This window comes from Schistocerca piceifrons, chromosome 7, assembly GCF_021461385.2.
Source record: "Schistocerca piceifrons isolate TAMUIC-IGC-003096 chromosome 7, iqSchPice1.1, whole genome shotgun sequence".
In the NCBI taxonomy this organism is placed as follows: Eukaryota; Metazoa; Arthropoda; class Insecta; order Orthoptera; family Acrididae; genus Schistocerca; species Schistocerca piceifrons.
Genome location: NC_060144.1, coordinates 355,764,291 through 355,780,518, shown reverse-complemented (window position 1 = coordinate 355,780,518; position 16,228 = coordinate 355,764,291). Strand labels below are relative to the sequence as shown.

General features: G+C 40.7%; 1 protein-coding gene across 1 annotated transcript in view; it reads left to right on the top strand.

The window, feature by feature from the left end:
* Positions 1–16,228, top strand: part of LOC124804899 (mitotic spindle assembly checkpoint protein MAD1) — a 104,396-nt gene that overhangs the window by 10,897 nt on the left and 77,271 nt on the right. The window contains 1 exon segment of the mRNA XM_047265272.1: positions 894–1,066. Within this exon segment, the coding sequence (XP_047121228.1) occupies positions 894–1,066 (173 nt within the window).

Genomic DNA, 16,228 nt, shown 5'->3' with positions numbered 1-16,228 from the left:
TTTTATAAAATGATGTCTGTTAAGAAACTTGTTTTCAGTGCTAAGTGTTGTACTTAATTGATGAATCTGCAGTCATATTTTTGATTTATTCTTGATTGTGTTTATAACATGACAATATATTTATGAATCCAGATTTGTTTTTACTATAGTGGTTGTATGCTTTGTATGAAAGTAATTTTCATTTCTCTTATGGAGAACATGCATACGCCTTACTCATAATTTGTCAACATTTGATTTTACTATCTTTCAGCAGAAAAATGCACTGTGTAGCAAAATTACAAGTCTTATTTATTGTTGAATTTATGCACTTGTTTTGCTAGTGTCATTATTATTGCAACTGGTACTGAATAAATAAATAAATAAAGTTTCCTCAGTACCAAGGTTATTATTACAGTAGTAACTTTGGCACCTGTGTAAAATACAATAAAAGGCACTGTGCTATATTTCTCTGTCAAATAAAAGAACAGAAATGTACTTTAAAATCAGGAGACAGTGTTTCTAGCCCTCTTTACCTTCAGGAGAAATGTCAGTATTGCCAATAGAAACACATTAAAAAGCATACACTATCCTAGCTTTTGGAACTGATAGTTCTTTCCTCAAGAAGGAGACAGGGATAGATTGGGGAACTTTAAAAGGTCACTCAGACCTCACTATAAGAGAAACCCATTTGTTGTGATGATGAGTCAGTGACTGTGGACCAGTACATAAGAAATAGAGTACTCCAATGTTTTTTTATGCTGTGTTTCATCCTCATGACTCTTAACATGAGCAAACCAAGCCAAGTGGAATTACTGTGTCAAATAAAACTATATTAATTTTGAAATGAGTGTCAGCATAATCATTTTCTTAACATTTATAGCCAATTTGTTTTTAAATTGAAATATTGTGTGCAGAGTCTCCATGGGAAAGCAGACGCATCAGAGCAGATTTAGCAGTAGCAAAAGCTCAAATTACTGATTTAGAAACAACTATTAAAAGACTGCATGTTTTACGAAAGGAAATGGAAACAACATTTGAAAGTGAGAAACAGTTGTTGCAAACACAACAAGCAACTGATAGATGCAAGGTAACTGATTAAGTTTCATTTTATTTTATTTTGGAGATTGTAGATTTGTTACTAGGTTTACTTACTAGTGTTGATAATGTTATTGGAAGTGTATTGCGGTTATTTTGCTTGGGGTAGTCTTGCTATCTGTATTACTGTGTGCTGTAATCAGCTTTAGTTTTTTTTAATTATCTGACATAGCCGACATAGAGAGAGCTATCTGTAAACTTCAATGTTGTTTGCCTAGATCTCGGTGCAGAAAACGGTGACTACTAGTCTCAGGGGTCGTCTTCATATTAGGATAAAAACACATTGTGTCTAAGTCTTTAAGGGTAGGTCTTACCTGTTCTCTTGATGTAGGCACCACATGTTTGTATGTTAATCTGAAGATGTCCATTAACGTTGCTGAAACTAGTAATCACTGTTTTCTACATTGCAATCTTGGCAAGTAATGGTTGTAATACAAAATCTACAGTGTTCAACTTTTGTGTTCTTGTCTATGAGAGAGATGGAATATATTTATAGTAATCTGGCATTAACCTTGAAGCCGTATCGACAGATAATTGACTGTAACGGTTTCAAAAATGTGAAAAGCTTTTCCAAATACTGCTACCAGTCACAGAATTTGTTGACTGCTTAAATCATTTAATTAGCAACATGTTTTGAGGTTAGATCTCAACATTGGGGTACAGCGGCAATACAAAAAGCATTTAACACAAGTGCACATAGATATTAAAGTTTCTTTGTAGAGTCTTGGCATGTGCTGTGGTCACCCTGCAGGGAAAGAGTTGGATAACCTGATAAGAGGTGATGTCTCTTTGTTTGTTGCTTTGCTGTTCACAAGAAAAATTTTCAATAATCGCTCAGTGTGTTCTTGTAATGTGTCTGTCTTCTTATGGTGTGATCAGGTGCCTCTATTTCTTTGGCTCCTTTGAACTTATTAGCCATTGTTCACAGATTTCTAAAGACAGTTTGAAACACAATATCAAAACCAATTCAACAATGCAGAAAAACAAGATGGCACTCAAAACAAAGCTCGCTTTGATTTAACTATCAGTATGTCAATCTTGGTGTTGCCAGTCAGTTGCAGTGCCTTCTGCATGTCTTGCTGTCACATTACTGATGTTGTTTGTCGAAATATATAACAAAATGAGTGACTGCGATGATTTTATGTTAAAAATGACGGACAAATTTATTTTTAAGATTTACAAAAAGGTTGCTGGGACCTATATTCATATAAAATCATAATTTTATGTATTTTCTATTTTAGGAGTATTGTATTGAAGTTGATGATGAAATCTGAATTCCTAAACTCTTTCACTTCATTTAGGTTCTCATTTTTCCACTTTAGGCCATGTATAAAAATTTCTAATACAAATTTCAAACCGTCTTTTCAGTGAAAAATAGTTACCAAGCAATTTAAGGCGTCAAAAAATTTCAGATCCCAGTCAGTGCAAAGTTTATTTCCCTAGAAATTTAAACATATACAGTGGCATACCCATCAAAAATTCCATAGATGTAAAATAAATATAACTTATTAAAATACCAGACTGTGTCCACAGGTGGAGTAGTTGGACTAATAGAATTACTAGATGTTGTCAAACTCCCACAACTATTTCACATTTAATAAAATAATGTAGGCCTAGCAATGGGTACTCAACTCAGTGAGATCATTGCGGTCATTTTTGCCAATCATTTCAAAAGTAAGCTTCTGAACAATAAGGATATCTTCACCCAGAAAACCGTATGCTACTGGAGATATTTAGATGATGTGTTCTTGATATATAATGGAATTGAAGAGAAAATATAAGCCTTTTAAAGTAGATTCAATAACTTACACAAAACATCCACTTTATCATAGAACACCAGAAACACAACAAAATAGATATTTTGTATGTGACAGTAACCAGACACTGAGCATTAGGGTGCACAAACACAGCCACACACCCCAACTCACATATACAAACTGCATTCAGATCCTTTGTAAACAGATCACATAAATTCCCACTTAATGTTTCTGACCATGAGACATAAATAAACACAATTGAGTACATGGTACATAAAAAAAAGTTCGGCATACTTTAGAAAACAGCTGGAAAATGGACATCTTGGAGGAAATGGAAATTTTCATGCATGGCCAAAAGTGGAAAAATGGGATCCTAAATCAAATGACGGAGTTTAAGAATTCACAATTCTTCATCAACTTCAATTCAGTACTCTTAAAATAGAAAATAAATAAAAATTAAGATAAAGTATGAATATAGTTTGGTGGCAGGAGGAACAGGACTTCTCGTCAGGTGAATACGGGATTATAAATACAAAATCAGATAGGGGTGATTCAGAAGTAGATTTAATAATGGATAAAAAATAGGAATGTGGATAAACTGCTATTAACAGCATAGTGAACACATTATTGTAGCCAAGATAGACATGAAGCCTACACTCACCATGGTAGTACAACTTTATATGCAGACTAGCTCTGCAGTTGAAGAAGGGGTTGAAGAAATGTGTGGTGATGTACGATAAATTATTTAAAAACTTTAATAGTCAATTCAGTAGTCAGAAAAGGAAGAGAAGAAAAAATGGTACATGAATATAGACTAGGGGAAAGGAATGAAAGAGGAAGTCGCCTGATAGAATTTTGCACAGAGCATAATTTAATCATAACTAACACTTGGTTTAAGAATTGTGAAAGAAGGTTGTATACATGGAAGAGACCAGATTGATTATATAATGGTAAGACAGAGATTTCAAAGCCAGATTTTTAATTGTAAGACATTTCTAGGGGCAGACATTGACTCTGACCACAATTTATTGGTTGTAAACTATAGATTAATACCGAAGAATCTGCAAAAAGGTAGGAATTTAAGGAGAAGGGACCTGGATAAACTGAAAGAACCAGAGGTTGTACATAGCTTCACAGGGAGCTTAAGGGAATGATTGACAAGAACAGGGGAAAGGCATGCAAACCATAGAGAAAGTCTTTCAAACATACATTAGTAGATGGCATAGGGTCGTTGTGCCAAGCTATTCTTCCCTCTGGAGTACCAAAATTTAAAAGGTATAATAAATGGGTTTTCATGACTATGGTTCTACTAGTTAAAAACATAATACTGTGTTACTGTGCTTGTATTATCACAAATGAAATGTTATGCTTCAGTGTTAAAGGCATGTGGAACAAAAAAATTCTGCCTTCTATTTTGTTGAAAACTGACATCTTTGAGAATATGGTTGAGTACAAAATACTGATTCTTGCAAAAAAGAAAACAGCAACCAGCCACTGTTAATAATGCTATTTATTTACGAAGATAGCACCACTACCAGTTTCAAGCTGACATATTTCTCTTCAGACAGCTGTTCACATTTGTTAAATTTGGTGGTGGAAAAAACAATCAACAAGTAATGTAAACAGCAACAAATGTGATATAATCTTGAACAACCATCTGGAGATAAAAGTGTCAGGCCAAATCAGTACTGAGTCTGTTTGTGTAAATAAATAGCATTATTGATAGTGGATAGTTGTTGTTTTCTTCTTTGCAACAATCAGCTTGTAAACACTTTCTTATTGGCACTTAGGACCAGTCAGTTTCCTGGTCCTCCCCCCAGGGGGTTCACCACTCTTTAGCAGGTTCATTCGTGGCTACCACAGGGTCCCAGCCTTTGCAGCATGCTGCATGTCTGTCCTCTTCATATTCTTTTTCCCTCCCTTAGGGAACACATCTGGGATGTTTTTGGGAAAGTGTTCTGCATTGTCAGTAGCAAATATCAGAACAGTCTCTCCATTGTTTTTTGTTCTTTTTTTCTCTTGTCATTCCCTTTCTCCTGTCCTTCCTCCACTTTGGTGTTTGAGGTTCCTCTTTTTCTTCATCCTCCCTGTGCGCTCCTGAAGGCCGGCCCATGTGTCTGACACATAGCAGGTGACAAGGTAATGTGTAATTCTCAGCCCCGGGTCGATAGGTAGGGTTTGCATGTGTTTAGGAGGTGTGAACAATCACCTGAGGTGGGTGCGCCTCCCTCTGAGAGGGGGCCCCCAGTTGGAAGGAGCACACTATCGGAAATGGTGGCAGTTATGGGGGTGTTTCTCACAGTGAGCCAATCATCATCTTCGCAGTCAACATCTACTAAACGGTAACGGAATGAGGCTAACGATTCAAAGACCCTCCCAGCTGCACCATTGTGATTTCATGTACTGAAGATGGTCAGTTCTTTGCTACGGTAAATCTGTTTATTACTCAGAAAGGTGTTGGTGCAGTTGCCGGCCTTTGAACTCCTGCTCTCATTTACACAATGGCACTTTGCTTTTGGAGATTATTTCTGATTCTCTGTCACAACCCCCACTTGCAGCTTCACTCCTCTATACCTATCCTGTTTGCGTTGAAGCCTATCAAACTCTGAATCCTTCACATGTTACTTACACTAGGCTGCTTGATGGTCTGACTGAGACAGAAATCCAAATGTACCTCTCTCATCAGGGTGTTATTGCAGTCCATCAGGTGATAAAAAAGGTAAATGGATCAGTAGTGTCCACACACACTCTTTTTCTCACTTTTGATAGAGGGGTGTCCCCGTCAGAGATCAAAGCTGGTTAAAAAGTTACCACAGTCTGAACGTACGTTCCAAACCCATTGTGCTGCTGCCAGTGTCATTGTTACAAGCACACTTGAATGCCCTGTCAACACCCGGCCAAATATGCAAACTGTGACCTCAAATTCAGCACCGCAGCTGTAAGATTGCCCAGTGTCATGGTAGCATCCCTGTCTCCTCCTGCAGCTGTGCAACCAGCCACCAAACTTTCACCTTACGGGGTGAAGTCATCTGCTACACAACTGGCAGGCTGGAAAGGGCAGAAGGAGTATTCCCTCAAAGACTTCTTATGTCCCTCCTAGCCAAACAAATCTGAGTCTTCCTCTGCCGACCATAAAGGCTCCAAGAAATCAAACAAAGGCAAACGGTCTTCTCCTTCACTGATTGGAGGTCCTCTTCAGTGGTGTCACCACATGATACACTTGCTAGACCGACCTTCGTGTCACCAGTGCACACTACCTACCATTTTGTGCCCTGGACTCCGCAGACTGACAGAAGGAGAATGCTGAGGCCTCTGTAGATCCCATGGAGCAGAATTCTCAGCCTCTGCACCCTGTAGCAGTGAGTCTTGGAAGGCTGGCACTCAACAGCCATGGAGGTGACACCCCTTCATTTTTTTGCTCCTCCCCTTTCCTCGTCATGGCTCTCCTCCAATACAATGTTTGTGGCCTTCGATCCAACAAAGAGGACTTATGGCTGCCCTTGGAATCGCAGCATCTGCTTTGTCTCTGCCTCCAGGAAACAAACTTGCATCCTAGTGACAACTTTGTGCTCTCAGATTTCTTCCTGGTCTGCTTTGACCTCCCCCCCCCCCCCCCCCCCTGAGGACAGCGTTCCATCTAATGGGGGAGTCATGCTGCTCTTCCAGGATGACATTCATGGTCAAACTGTCTCCCTGGCCACCTGGCTGGAAGATGTTGCAGTCCAAATTTTCCTTCCTCACTTCACGTTTTCCCTTTGCACTGTTTACACCCCTGTGTCATTCAGTGTTACAAGGGCGGACTTCCTCCAGCTTTTTGGGCAACTCTGTCACCCCTTTCTGCTACTCAGTGACTTTAATGCGCACCATCCCCTTTGGGGCTCTCCTAGAACTTGTCAGAGAGGTGCTCTCTTGGCTGACCTTCTCAATCAACATAACCTCATCTGCCTTAACATGGGAGTACCCATGTTTCTTTTAGACTCCATGCACATCTATTCCCATTTGGACCTCTCCTTCTGCACTGCCCAGCTTGCCCATCATCTCGAGTGGTTCGTTCTTTTGGACTCGTACTCAAGCGACCATTTCCGGTGCGCTATCCAGTTCTTGACTCGTACTCCGCCTGTGTGCACACCTAAAAAGCAGCTTTTTAGGGCCAACTGGAAGCTTTACTCCTCCCTGGTGACCTTTGATGAACAACATTTTCCCAGTTTTGATGACCAACCAGAATATCTAACAAACATTATCTTTCCCACCGCAAAATTTCCATTCCTTGCACTTCCTCTTTACCACTCCCTGTCCCGATCCCTTGGTGGACTGAGGTGCAATTTGCGCTCGGAGACATTCTCTCCATATTTTTAACTGTCATACTACCAATGGCTAACTGCGTTTGTTATAAACAGTCGTGTGTGCAGTGTTGACACATTCTTTCAGATAGCAAAAAAGCTAGCTGAATTTCCTTTACTAGTTCTTTGAACCATTCCACTCCCTCTTCCATCATGTGGGCCAACCTCCAATGGTTCTCTGGGACTGAGATCCATTCTCCAATTTCCGGTCTGACAATAGCAGCTGATGTCATAGTGGACCTTACTGGTATCTCTAACACCTTGGGCTGCTATTTTGTGGAGATATCGAGCTCCACCCACTATCAACCTGCTTCCCTCCATCAGAAATGAGTGGAGGAGGCTCGGGCGATACCCTTCTCTTCTCAGAATCATTGGTGCTACAATGCCACCTTTAGTATGAGGGACTTAGATCATGCTCTCACTTCAGCCCAACCCTCCGTTCCTGGACTGGACAATGTTCACATTCAGATCTTGCAGAACCTTTCTCTTGCAGGCAAACACTTTCTCCTTCGTACATACAATCACATCTGGGCAGAGGACATATTTCCCAGGTGCTGGCATGAAGGCAGTGTCATAGCCATACCTGAGTCCGGCAAGGACAAACACCTTCCTTCTATTTATCACCCCATTTCTCTCAACAGCTACGTTTGCAAGGTGGTGGAACATGATTCATGCCTGGCTGGTGTGGTGGCTCGAGTCTCACAATTTACTAACCACTGTAAAGTGTGGATTTTGAGCGCACCATTATGCAGTTGACCGTCTTGTTGTTTTGTCAGCCTATGTCACGAATGGTTGTCTGCAGAAATACCAGGCTGTGGCCGTGTTTTCCGATTTGGAGAAAGCCTGCGATACCTGTGAAGGACTGGTATCCTCCGTAGTCTCTACACATGGGGCTTCCATGGTTGTATACCCCTTTTCTTTCAGGAATTTTCAAAAGACCGTGTTTTCAAGGTATTTGTGGGTTCTGCATTGGTGGACACTTTATCCAGGAAAACGGTGTGTCTCAAGGTTCCGTCCTGAGCGTCAGCCTCTTTGTTATCACCATTAACCGTATTATGGCCTGTCTCCCACTAGGCATCTCTGGCTCCCTTTTTGTTGACAATTTTGTGATCTGTTGCAGTTCTCCATGGACTTGTCTTCTTGAGCAGCATCTTCAACAATGTCTCGATTGGCTTTACTCATCGAGCAATGACAATAGCTTTTATTTTTCCACTGACAAAACAGGTTTTATGAATTTCTGGCAGCACAATTAGTTTCTTCCACTGTCTTTACTTCTTGGGCCTGGAACTATGAAATTCCTAGGGCTCATGCTCGATAGGAAAGTTTCTCGGTCCTCCCAAGTGTCTTACCTGGCTGCCTGTTGTACGCAACCCTCAATGTCATACGTGTCCTCAGCGGTACTTCCTGGGGAACAGATTGGCCCACCCTCCTCTGTTTATACTGGTTCTTTGTCCATTTGAAACTAGACTATGGATGTTCCATGTATGCATCTGCACATTCGTCCCTCTTTACGCCGTCTCAATATTATCAACCATTGTGGCATCCACTTCGCCATTGTCTCCTTTTACACTAGCCCGGTTGAGAGTCTGTATTCAGAAGCTGCCGAACTATCGCTGTCATACCACCACGACTTGCTCCTTAGCAGATACTCGTGCTGTTTGTCTGTCATGCCTGGTCACCAATCCTACTCCTCCTTCTTCGATGTACTCCTTAGATCACCAGTATGGGGCGTGTTCCTTTTCTCCATTACCTCATGTAGTTTGCTTTCAGCTCTTGCTCCGGCAGCTTAACTTCATGCTTGCCACTTTCCCATTGGGTAAGAAACACTCACCACCTTGGCTTCGTGCGGCAGCCCATGTTCACCTTGGGCTTATCCACTTACTAAGGACACTACTCCAACCTTGCTCCATCACTATAAGTTTCATGATAATTCCTTTCTGTACACTGATGGCTGTCGGACTGACTGTGGTGTCAGGTGTGCCTTCATCATTGGCACCTAAGATTTTCTATATTGGTGTCCGGAACACTGCTCAGTATTTACATCAGAGCTCTTTGCCTTGTATCAGGCCATGAAGTAGATCTGGTGACACAGGCTTTCCAATTGCATCATCTGCTCAGACTCCGTCAGTGCCCTTCAGAGCCTCTGTGTTGTACACCGTCCATACTTTAGTGCAACGGGTCCTGAAAAACTGTCACGTGCTCACTGTTGATGGAGCCACTGTGATGTTTGTCTCGGTTCATGGTCACGTTGGTATGATGGGAAATGAGGCCGCTAACACTGCTGCAAAGGCTGCAGTCCTCGTGCCTTGGCCCGTTAGTTCTTCCATTCCCTTCGATGATCTTTGTGTTGCCATTTGTCAGCAGGTTGTGTCACTTTGACATCACCACTGTTCTTCCTTTCATGGAAAGAAACTTCAGGAAATGAAACCTCTCACAGCGACTTGGACGACTTCCCTTCCGCCTTCTTGCCGTGAGGAGATTATTTTAGGTAGGTTGTGTATTGGGCACTGTCTTTTTATCCATTGCCACTTGTTAAGTGGTACTCCCTCACAACTTCGTGCTCATTGCCCACAACCTTTGACTGTTTGCTGTTTTCCTGACAGAATGCATTTTTTTTTAATCACTTAACATTCTTATTTATGTTTGCCATCTGAGTGTATCTGCTGTAGCAATACGGTGAAGGACATTCCTTTATGGTGTATTTTATGGGCCTTTTTCCAAGTCCCTCTTTTTAGCTGTCTTTCCTTCCGTTGATTGGGCTTAATGCATAGCTGGTTTTATCTCCTTTTTTGTCTTCCTGTTCTATGGTTCTGAATGGGAGCATGTGACCCTAGTTGTTTTTGCACCCTAAAACAAAACAATTTCCTGGTATGGCATGTAGAATATTCTTAATAAAGTATTTATTACGTACTTTGAGTCATTGTTTTTGGAGTGATACAGTGAGCAGCAGAATCCTGTAGTAAAAGAAAACAACTTCTTAATTTTTTTGGATACAAATCATTTATGTTCAAACAGAGCTACTTTGCTTTTTCATTCTCCCGACAAAAGTCAAATTTCACACTTAGAGCACTTTTCATTTCCGGTTTTCATATTACAGCATGTAGAAACTTCTCTCTTGACTATTTTACATACGTCCATGCACTTGTGATTTTCAGGTTTTGTCTGTACTTCTTTTGGTACTTATAGTACATTACATTATGTAGACCAATGGCAGTTCTCTGTTTCATTAAATGTGTGGCATACGGCAAAGTTATTTGAATTTTCTCTGTCTTTTCCGTTTAATCCATCTTGGTAAGGATCTTAGGCTGATGAGCAATCACCATTCAACTGTAAACTGCATTCCGTGGATACATCTAGTTGTTTTACAGTTGTACCTAAATTTTGACAGCTGTAACTAATTTCAGTGATCGCCTACTTTCAAGCCCTTTGGTTATTTGCATACTTTGTTATACAGAGTGTCCCAAAAAGAATGACCCAATTTTAACTTGTAATAATATTGAGACAAATGTCACTAGGTTACTGAAACAGAGTTAGATGTAATCGGCATGGTCTAGGGTTTCAGAAAAAATCCGCTAGATGTCACTACGAGTGCTGACCTGGAGCGTGCAGCCAGTCTCGCACAATATGGTATCCACGCAACAGAAGGCATTTCTTGTTACTGAATTTAGTCATAATCAATCAGTGATCGCACTTCAGCAGGCGTTTCATATTCGATTTCTTGCTAAATCACCATCACCAAAGAACATTAAACAGTGGTATAAACAGTTTGAAGAAACAGGGTGTTTCTTTAATGGCAAAAGTCCTGGCCGGCCATGCGTTCCTGAACAAACCGTGGAACAAATCCGACGAGCATTTGAGTCTAAGTGTCGTGAGTCTGACAATTTCATTTACCAGCAAGATGGAGCACCACTGCACTGGCACTACAACGTGCGCAGTTTCCTCAGTGCCAACGTGCGTCAATATGTTGAATAGGGCGTACAGGACCGTGAGACCAGGCTTTACACTCTTGGCCTCCTAGGTCCCCTGACTTAATGCCATGTGTTTTCATCCTGTGGGGATACGTTAAACAATGTGTTTTACGTTCCTCCCTTACCTTGTGACATTGATGAGCTAAAAATCAGAATATCAGCTGCTGTAGCTTCAGTGACAGAAGACACCTTACACTCAGCCTGGGATGATTTCGGCTATTGGCTAGATGTTGTCCGTACAGCCAATGGAGGACATATTGAGCATTTATGATGGATTTTTATAAACTTCTGTCTTTTCTGGGTAATTTAATATGCAATTTGTTAGTGTTAAGCCCTTCTTCCTAATAAATAATTCTATTTAAAATTGGGTCGTTCTTTCTGGGACACCATGTATTTTATTATATTTATGGGCACCTGTCAGTGATTAATCCAAATTTTGACAATTTGATGGTCTTTCTACAGTTTGCAGCAATTTTCTTATTGACACCTTGAAAGTGCCAGGTGTTCTACCGGCTATCAGTATTACCCACACATAATACAAGAAGAATTGGAAAGTAACGCACAATTATTTTATTACCAAAAATTGTAATAGGTAACAAAACAAAAAAAGAAAGTCACAAGTGAACTCTCACCCTTTACCTACTTTTGTCTACATCTACATCATCAACCACATTCTCAACACATTTCTCCCATTGTGATACCAATTTCAATACACCATGTTCATAGAAGTCCATTGTTGGAGTATAGCCATCTGTGGACTACTGATTTCACTTCTGTATCTGTTGCAAAGTGTTGGCCGGCCAGGAATTTCTTCGTGGAACCAAAACATTTGTCAGTCCGACAGTGCAAGGACCGGACTGTATGGTGGATGCTGCAAATCTCCCACACAAATTTGACTATTTTCTCACAAACGGATGCAGCGGCATGAGGGATGAGCATTGTGAAGAAGTTTGACACCATCAGCATTAATGTTGTGGCATTTATTACAAAGGGCACGACGCATCTGAACCAAAGTTTTATTGTAGGCTGCAGCATTAACAGTGATCCTGCGTTCAGCAAAGCCCACCAATAACACAGCATGCATATCCCATAACACTCTCAAGCACTTTCCTAGCAGGTTGAGTCACTTAGAATTTTCTTCCTATCGTGGAAGCAGCCTGTTTCCAACCCTTAAAGGTCTGCGTGGTTTCATGCATGTAGTGGTATACCCATGACTCATCACCAGTGACAGTTCCTTTCAGGAAGTCGCGCCCTTCTGCGGCCTAATGCGTTAAGTGATCCAAACTTGTCATCATTCGCTGGCCCTTTTGGTTATCTGTCAGTTTCTTAGGCACCCACCAAGCACTAACTTTACGAAATTTCATTGAGTCTTGAACAATATCGTACGCTGCACCATAAGAAATGTTGAACTTCTGTGGTAAGGTTTGCAGTTGCACATGCTGGTCTTTCAAAATTGCTGCCTTAGTGGCTCTGACATTCTGTGAGGTTGCAGCTGTTACCAGCCACCTAGAGCATCATAAACCACTAGGGTTCATATGGCCCTTAGGGAAGAATGCACACCACCTGGTGTCATTGCTACAGTCCATACCATCATCCTCATACATGCCACACATTTCCATGTCAGTTTCACTTGGTTTATGCCCTTTGGTCCACAAATATCAAACTACACTTTGCTGCTCTTCACAAGTTGAGGACAGTGACATGCGTCCCATGTTTGTTTCATAGTTCAGGATTCTCTCATTAGAGATTAACATGAAAACAAAATACCCCCTGTAGTGCAAACATCAAACTATGTCATCATGAAATTTCAACATTCCAGCTGCAATACCACGTGAAAAAAAAGTTAATGTGAGTTACTTTCCGATCCTCCCTTGTATTTTGAAAGTATGACTCAGCATCATCAGATGCTACCAGAGACTTTGATTTGAGTGGAACAGTTCCATCATTTACTGAGAACAGTAAGGTGCAGCTGGTTTTCTGTCTGGGGTTCATTCTTTATGTCCACTTTCTCAGTTCTTCTTTGTGTTGAGTTCTACTGCTGCAACCATTGAAGGCAGTATATGCCTGAACAGGTCCATTTGGGAATCATCTAATTTCTCTGCAATAAGTTCCAGTGAATCTTTTGGTTGTACCATGTTACACAGGGAGACCACATTAAAACTAACCATTGTATCAGATTCCGTGATGTGTAGTTGCTTGAGGTGTATATGAAGTCCTATGAGTTGCGGATGTGGTGAATACATTTCCCCCATATATGGGCAGAGCAGTGTCTTCAAATAAATTGCATGATGTGCCAATGTTGCTGACAATTGGGTGTAGTGGTGCAACCACTTTTGTGTACCTTAGGCAATCCATACCGTCTTGGTGGAACTGGCACTCCTGATTGTTGTTTGATGACCCTTTCAAGCATGCCTGTTGTCTTCAAAAGAGCCCTGCTCGTGACACAATTCAGCAAGCCTGGGATCCTGCACTGGAGTTATTCAAAACACGATGGTCACAGCAGGAGAACTCAACAAAAAGAACTGAACATGTGGATATGGGGACCAAACCCCAGACAGAGCACCAGGTGCACCATTCTGACAACAGAAAATCGGATTGCTGCCAGACACGCTGGACTAAAAACGGAAAATGTCAGGATGATTCTAGTGTTAACAGACTGCACATGGAGCACATAGATCTGTCAGTGGAGGGGGAAGACAGTAGGTATAAATACTGGACCTGTTCCTCTCGACAGGTAGTCTCAGATAGTATCTGATGAAGGTAGGTCATGTTGTCAAACTATTGTGCATAGACACCACTCATATATCGTAGAACAACTGACATGTTGTCGAAAAATTGTGCATGTACAACACTGATATCCAACAAAATACTTGACATGTGAAGATGTCAGCAGATCACCAGAAAAGAGTGAAGAATTAAGATTTTGCAACTACACCTCCCTTGTGTACAGTTATACGGTCTGTGAACAATTTCAGAGTTACTGACATTATCTGCCAGATCATTTATGTAAATTGTGACAACAGTCTTATCAAACCTCTAAGATGACTTTCTCACCATAAAGTCTCCTGTCATTGGAAAAAATGTACTGAATTCTATTTGCTAAGAAGTCTTCAGTTCATTCACATGCAAAGTCCAATACTGTCCTGAGCTATGGTGCACACAGTCTGGTGTAATGGTTACCATTGCTGTTTGACATGCTACAGTTCACCTGTTTGATCTCTACCACCAACAGTTACTTGTTATTTAAGATTTACTTCTTCTGGAATGTTCTTAAAACATTTTTTGTATGTAATATTTGTTAATTCTGGAATATTTGACATTTGTGTAAATAATTGCACTTTTCTTCCGGGAGTGCAGTTCTGTCATGGCTGTATGTTAGTGTCAGTACTAAACATCCTTCCAGTTCTAAGTGTTGTACTTCATTGATGATCCTGTCTTTGGTTTTTGACTTGATTGTGGTTTCGACATGAAATTAGTGGACACACTTGATATTTCAAAAATTCTGCTACACTGTGGCTCCAATTAGGCAATACAAGAGACGTCATCTACACGAACAGGAGTTGAAATACACGCATTACATTGTTCCTAAGATTCGTATATTCAGAAGGCATACTGATTTCAAAACAGTGATAAGTCAGCTACTAGTGTTTTCCTGAGGCATTGGTCAGGGCCTGACAAATGGCTTTAGGGATTTGACTGAGCCACCAAATACAAGAAGTGGGATGACATGATGTGCTTGGCAAATGTGTACTTTTTCTTGGATGGTACAGCCCAGCAGTGGTTCATGAACATTGAAGAGAGGCTCAATAGCTGGAGCTAATTCCAGGCAGAATGCAACAATCAGCAGCAAGTCCACATAGCAGAAGAACATTTGAAGAACAGGGTCTAATCTCATTGGGAAACAACACATAGTTAAACCGAGTATGACAAAGGCCGACAAAATCTCACATTTATTGAAAGATGTCACAGAAGTAGTCTGGTGAAGGATGTCATGACAACAGAGGAATTAAAGTGGTGGTGTCAGTGAATTGAGGAGATGCAACAGAAAAGTGTCAGACAAGAGGTATGACTGAAAGCCAGATGTGGTTGTTACAGTAGTTGTGGAACATCGCTATGAACTCACCTCTCTCATATGCCAGGCAGTAATGGAAAAGATATAGCAATGTATGGCAGTCAGAAGTCTGGAGCCGAGCACACACGAGATAAGTCATAAATGTCAACCCATTTTTGAATGATACACATAAAGAATGAGCTTGAGTTTCTTAGATTTTACAGTTACAGTTCTTTCAAAAGATATATTTGGAATTAGGTAATATGTAGCTGGAATCTCAGAATTTTAGTAGTAAACATTTCCGTAACCCACAACGCCTCTCTTGTAGCATCTACCCCTAGTGATGGATGAGTATCTCCTTGATATTCTCATACTTTCTAAATAAACATGTGATGAAACATGCTGCTCTTACTTGTGCCTTTTTCATTCTCTTCTATTCACCCTACCGTGCATGGTTCCATGACTGATAAACAGTTATCATTAATATGTCAAAGGAGGGTTTCATAAGCTACCTTCTTTGTAGGTGAATCTCAGTTGCACGGAATTTTTCAGTGAATCCATCTGTCATCTGAATTACCAATGACTAGTTTTACTATTGTTGTTCAACTTCAAATTTATGTAGCAGCAGGTTCCTAGATGTTCGACAGGTGTGACTCTTTCCAGTACTTGGGTGTCAGTTGTGTAATCAAAGAACTGATGATAAATAACTTAAGGCAAATGCTGGTAGTTTCTTTCCCATCCTTGTCCATTCCAAACTCCAGCTCTATCTCTAAATACCATATTATTCATAGAATGTTAAACCCCATCCTTTCTTCCTTCCATTCCACGAGTAAGGCCAGTGGTCTCTTAAGTTGACAAAAAGAATTGTTGGTGATGTATGAACAAATGAACAGGCTTCATTATTGCTTACTTGACTCTACAAGTGCAACCAGCAGTATCCTTTGCATTCGGTAGCTGCTGGAAATTCATGTCCAGCAAATGTATGGAATGCAAATGCGATTTCATCTCCAGTCTAATTTAATTTCTTGTAAGTGCTCT